General features: G+C 54.8%; 1 protein-coding gene across 1 annotated transcript; it reads right to left on the reverse strand.

The window, feature by feature from the left end:
• Positions 1-876: 876 nt before the first annotated feature.
• On the reverse strand, positions 877-5,244 carry SOX7 (SRY-box transcription factor 7). Its single transcript, XM_045010781.1, has 2 exons — positions 4,997-5,244; positions 877-3,864 (listed from the first exon to the last, which is right to left on the reverse strand). Exons 1-2 carry the CDS (start codon positions 5,232-5,234, stop codon positions 2,963-2,965), a joined length of 1,140 nt encoding a protein of 379 aa, XP_044866716.1. The 5' UTR covers positions 5,235-5,244; the 3' UTR covers positions 877-2,962.
• Positions 5,245-5,972: the final 728 nt, after the last annotated feature.

A 5,972-nucleotide genomic window follows, 5' to 3' on the forward strand; every position in this document is an offset into this window, starting at 1 on the left:
TGAAATTGATTAGTTTGGACTCCCCCAAGACTCACTCCTCTCAGAATTCATAGTCACCCATCACAAGATGTCTCGGAAAACTGGCTCCTGCCCCATGGATCTGAGGGGAAGAAAGAGGCCTTACAGAGGTATATGGGTCCCTGGACCCGATTTCAAAGTCCTTACAAGGCAAAGCTTCAAGTAAAGTTTTGCATGGATGGGCTGTAGGTTTGGCCGGCAGGATCAGGTGATCAGTCTGTTACACCAGTTGAGTAGAGAGGGATCTGGCTCTGTCTGTAGAGCTCGTCACCCACTGTGTCTCAGAGTTACAATTTGAAACCCATCCATCATACACCCCTGCGTTTCCTGCCTCCGCTCTTTCCCACTTCTTACATTTCACACCCACAACTTCACCTTCGGAGACTATTTGTCCTGATTCTCCAAGGCCCCTTTACATCACTCTGGCAATGTAAAGGAAGGCTCATAAGGGGTGTAAATGTTTAGTGTAAAGTGTCCTTAGTGCAAATAAGAATCGTGCCCTATAGACTCATATTATACTCAGCAAAACAGGCCACATATTTTGAGGTCCACTCCTACGCCAAGTCAATGGCAAATTCCCCATTAACTTCAGTGGGCCCCCAAATTGTGCCTGGATTGGATCCTGCAATCCTCGCCTACACAAAACTGTGATATCGAAGGGTGCTTTGGGTAAGCAGGAATGCACAATCAGGTCCCTTAATGAGACTTCCACTGATACATTGGAAAGGGAAAAAATATTTCAAATTGTGACTTAAATTAGTCCCGGATTACACAATTTTTAAAGAGAGCCACAGGCCCTTTTTATTAAAAAAAACAAACAAACAAAACAAAACAAAAAAGAAGAAGAAAAGTTTGGCTGAAAATTAAAAAACCCCAATGCAACACAATAAATGCTTTCCCTTTGAACAGTTTTGTCCAGAACTACAGCAATCTAAATGATAAAACAGTCATTGTATAAAAACATATTTATTTAAATTAAATATTTTATGCGAACTCATATCTACACGCATTCAAAATGCATAAGAGTCACACACAAAAAAAGATGGAAAATGTTAGCTTAAAAGTTGTGGTTTTTTAAAGTATTATTTGCAATTATATTATCATTTGCAATTAATTACGCACTCAGGATTGAAACCAGAAAATCATAACCATGCTACTAACTAATCATAACCAAATGTCATACAGTAACCCTAAGATTAATCATGATACATAATTGATTTAAAATAAAATGTCATCTTTATGAAAAAAGAGCAATACAAAATATGACGGAGAAATAATGGAACATACAAATCAATGTACAGCTATATTACAACCAATAATATACTGATGTGAAGAGGAATGGGCATTTCATTTCTAAACATTTGCCTTCAAATGATGCTTGATACAAATGTGTCTGCTACGTATCACCTCTTTTCCAAAGTGCTCATCACAATAAATTCTTTCCAGCTGTAGCCTCAGGTAAAGGGGACATGATGGGATATTACTCAGGTTCTTGGCCTTCAGAGTAGCTGTTACGAAGGCCACCCATGGCTACGTACATGGGAAATTACTTGTAGTGACTCAGGCAGGGACCGATCTTGCTCCCATTTAACTCAGTGAAAGCAGGATCAGAGCCCAGTGAAACTCTGTTTAAAGAGAAGTCCAGCTGAATTTTATAGAGTGCGCAAAATTCAGCTTCAAACAGAAACTGAGCCGCAACCTTAGCACTGGAGCAGCGAGCAGTCAGTCCATTATCACAAGACCATGTTGTGTCACCGCACCACAGTTCCAGTTATTGTGAACCTCCTCTCCCACTCAAGTTGTTCAGGGTGGGGGGGTGGGAATGACATCAGGGTTCCACCCTGGGCCAGATCTTTCCTTCCATACATCCTCAGAGTTCCACTGAAATCCACAAAAAGTTTCAGGAGCCAAAGGGACACAGAGCGGGGCTATGTGGGCGCAACAGATTAGATTAGATGCCTTTGCATACACAGGACCAAATACACTGCTGGCACTAGGGATTGCAAGTCCAGTGACTTCACCGGAATTGCATTCCTTATGCTAGTGCACACTCGAAAACTCCCAGCCACTTCTGGGAGTACATAGGGAATGCAAGACCAGGCCAACAGAAAACGCACACGGCTATGAATGAAAGCCTCAGAGCTGTCTTTGGTTAAAGCTCTTCACGGAGGGTAATTACGGGAGAACAGGACATTCATGATCACCTGATCGTATTCTCGCTGTACAGCAATAGCTGGTTGTGACAGCCAGCATCTTAGCCAATACTGGGACTGGAATTGGAAATCTGCATTACTGAACTAGCGACTACAGCTTGAAGAGCCAGGTTCTGTAGGTTTAAGGCAGTAACGGAGTCACACCAGCAGGCCCAGAAGGCGGCACACACTGACCAGAGGGTTACATTAACTCCTTTGCTTTTCCCCCATCCCTACCACAAAGGCATAGTGCGACACAGAACAAGACGCAGGGGCTGATTTTTCAGAGGAGCTGAGAATCTGCAGCCCCCACGGGATCCAGCTGGAACTGAGGGAGCTCTGGGCCAGATCCTGGAAATTAGGAGCCTAAATACCTTTACGGAGCTGGACCTCGGTGCCACTGAAAAATCAGACTCACCATCCAAAGACTTGTCATGCTTATACAATAAATTGGTAGGAGGACTGCAGCCAGTGACCAGCTGGCTTGGAAAAGGGTCTTGACCACAAACCTTGTCTGAAGCAGAATATCAAATACCTTTTAAAGCAGGATATTTAATATTGATGCCAGTGGAGGTCTGAGAAGCAAAATCCATTACCTAGGACAGAAAGGAGGCCCCCAAACCGTTTCAGTTCTGACTTGGCAACCCTGAGGTGAGGAGCGAGGTGTCCACCAGCTGTTGTGTCCATGGAGCCATGCCAGTAATACTGTAGGGTCTGTCCTCAGCCAGTCCCCAGGCCCTGCTCCTTCTGGCCTAGGAGACGCTGTAGTTGTTGTAGTAAGTAGCAGTGGCATCTGCTAGGACGGAGATGAGGCTAGTCTCTGTAGAGGGCGAGCCACCCGCAACCTGAGACACCTGGACGTGTCCATTGATTATCACCCCGCTGTGGTCTGAGTGGCCGGGAGTGTTGAGATACTGGTCAAACTCATTGCGGTCCATCTCCCCCAGAAGTTCTGCCTGGCTCAGCTGGTCCAGGCTGTCAAAGCCGTGGTGTTCAGGGGGCGGGGAGAGCTGACCAAGGTGGGCATGGAGGGTTGGGGGGTGGATGGGGTGGAAGGCTGGTGTGTAGTAGGTGGGAGGAGGAGGGGGGCAGCTGGGGATTGGGGGGATCATGGAGGTGCTGGGTTGAGGGATGGCCATGGGGCCCAGGGGATGGTGGTTACACTGGAGGGGGCTGGGGGAGTACTCTGGAGAGTAAGGGGCCCCAGTCACATCGGGGTGGTGATGCTCCTCCGGGCACGGGGAGGAGAAGAAGCTCTGCTCAGGGTCGATCACATCCAAAGGGGACATCTCAGGCGGGGTGGGCAACCCATAGGGGTAGGTGTCCATGCTGGTGCTGCTGCCGCGGCTGGCCTGGGCCTCCCTGTAGCCCCTGATGCTCTGCAATACCGGGCCAGGCGAGTACTCACCCTGACCCTCCTTTTCCCCCACGGTCCTGCCGCAGGCCCCCTTCTCCGGCACCGAGTTCTGATCCCTGGAGAGGTTCCCCAGCAGAAAGCCTGGATCCACCCGCTTGCAGATCCGCTTGACCTGCTTCTTCCTCCTGGGCCGGTATTTGTAGTTGGGGTAATCTTGCATGTGCTGCACCCTCAGTCTTTCCGCCTCCTCCACGTAAGGTCTCTTCTGGGAAGGGCTCAGAGATTTCCAGGACTTGCCTGCAACGAGGAAGGAACAAGAATCGGCTTAGAATCCACAGCTGGGCATGGGGGGCCTGATTCCCTGAGCACCCAGAGCGCTGGCTGGGAGCAAGGGGCAGAGCCTCCGCTTGTACAAAGCAATGGCCAAACACCCTCTGAATCCAAGGGAACTGGGATTTGGCCTCAAGGCAGCGATATGACCCTATACAAAATATCGGGTGGAGGGGACTGCACGAATCCTACAGCTCTAGGGAGTGGGACACCCCCAGGAGAGCAAAAAATCAAGAGGTTGGAGCGGGAGGGCGAGAGCCACGTGTGGCTGGTTTCCCCCCTTTAAACAACCGCTTTGATCAGATGCTCCCTGACCCGCGCCCTTCAACCAAATCACAGCCCTGCCCGAGCTGCGGAGAAAGCCCCCGGGCTTTGCAACCGGACCGAGCCGAGCTCCTGCAAAGCGGGCAGGGCGTTTCGTGCCCTGGAGCTCCGGCGTCTGAGCACGAAATAAAAGGAAACAGACCCAAGCGCGGGTGGCAGTTTCCAAGGGGAAAGATGGAAACAATCTGCCCCCTCCCCGCAGAGCCGGGGCGGCTGGACCCACGGAGACACGCGACGTTTGTCAAACAAACCCAACGAAGGAAAGTTAGTTACACTCCGGGAGGCAACCCGGGCCAGTGAATGGCTGCGGGCAGCTCGGGAAGGGCATTTCCCCCCCTCTGAGCACAGAAGGAAAAGACCGAATAAATCCCCGGGTTTGTTTTGAGGGTTAACCCCCCCTCGCCCCGAGGACCCGCTTCCCCCGGGTCAGACCGGGTCTCTCGGCCCCGGGCTCTAGCGAACGGGGCGGGCTGGAGAGTTGGCAAAACTAACACAACGGGACAACTTCAGCCCGGACAACGAGGCGCGTCGGGACCGTCTTTCTCCCCCCCTGTGCTCCGGCCCCGGAGTCCCGGCGGGGTCCCCCAAACCCGGCCAGGATCCGGGAGACAAAGCGCGGAACCGGGGCCGGGAGTCGCTCCGCCCGGGCGAGCACCTGCTTTTGTTTGGCTACCGGAGCCCAGCCCGGCAGGGGAGGTCCCGGGGGGCGAGCCCGGGGCAGGAGCCTGGTCCCCCCGGGGCCCCGGGGCCCGCCCGGCCGGGGACTCCGGCTCACCGAGCATCTTGCTGAGCTCCGCGTTGTGCAGGTCCGGGTTCTGCGCCGCCAGCCGCTTCCGCTCGTCCTTCGCCCACACCATGAAGGCGTTCATGGGTCTCCGGATGCGGGGCTCCGAGCCCTTCTCCCCCGGGGAGCGGTGCGCGGCCGGCGGGGACAGCCCCTCCGGGAGCGCCGCCGCCCGCCCGGGGCACTCCAGGCTCTGGGACCACGGGCAGGAGCCCGGCAGGGCAGCCATGGCCGGGACCCCCCCCCCGTCCGCTTCGCCCCCGGCCCCTAGCGCTCCCCGCCGCCTGGCTCCGTCCCCGCTGCAGCGCCCGGGGCTCCCTGGCTGCCCGCCCCCCGTCCCGGCTCCCTAATCCAGGCCCCCGGCCGAGCTGCACCCCGCAGCCCGGGCTCGCTATTTATGAGCTCCTCGGAGCAGCGTCCGCCAATGACACCGAAGGTGCCTGCGGCTCCTCCTTGTTTTCAAACTCCGGCGCCCCAGACAGGAGGCCTGGGAGCAACTTCTCCTGCGACCTGCCCGCTGCAGAGGGGCTGGCTCAGCCCCCGGGGGGGGGGATCCCCCCTCCGGCCCCCCCCCCAGCCCTCCTCCAGCCGCTTCGCCCACCTCGGCTCGCTGGGGCGCCCTTCTCCTGCCCCCAGGGGACAATGCACCCAAGCGAGCCAGGCTCCAACTCCGCCTGCCAGCCACGGAGCAAGTCTGGCGCGGGGGGGACGGGGGGGGGGGGACACGACACACGCGTCCAGGTTCAACATCCAGCCACCTGCCGAGCCCAGCCTGCGGGCAGGTAACCGAGGGAAGAGCCAGGGCGTAAAAGCAGCGACGCGTGGCCCCGCTGGGCAGCTCTGGGTGAAAGAGGGAAGAAAAGAAGACGCGGGGCTTTCAAAAGGATCGGAATCCTCCCGCCTTAGTCTGACTGCAAATTCAGACTGAAAGGACCAAGGCCTGGTTCCCTCCTCTCACCCACCCCTC

This window comes from Mauremys mutica, chromosome 3 (assembly GCF_020497125.1).
Source record: "Mauremys mutica isolate MM-2020 ecotype Southern chromosome 3, ASM2049712v1, whole genome shotgun sequence".
In the NCBI taxonomy this organism is placed as follows: Eukaryota; Metazoa; Chordata; order Testudines; family Geoemydidae; genus Mauremys; species Mauremys mutica.

Excerpts from the sequence above, each read along its gene's own strand:
- SOX7 (XM_045010781.1), bottom strand. The coding sequence starts at position 5,234 with ATGGCTGCCCTGCCGGGCTCCTGCCCGTGGTCCCAGAGCCTGGAGTGC. Across the intron at positions 3,865-4,996 it reads GGAGCTCAGCAAGATGCTCG|GCAAGTCCTGGAAATCTCTG; the intron begins GTGAGCCGGAGT and ends TCCTCGTTGCAG.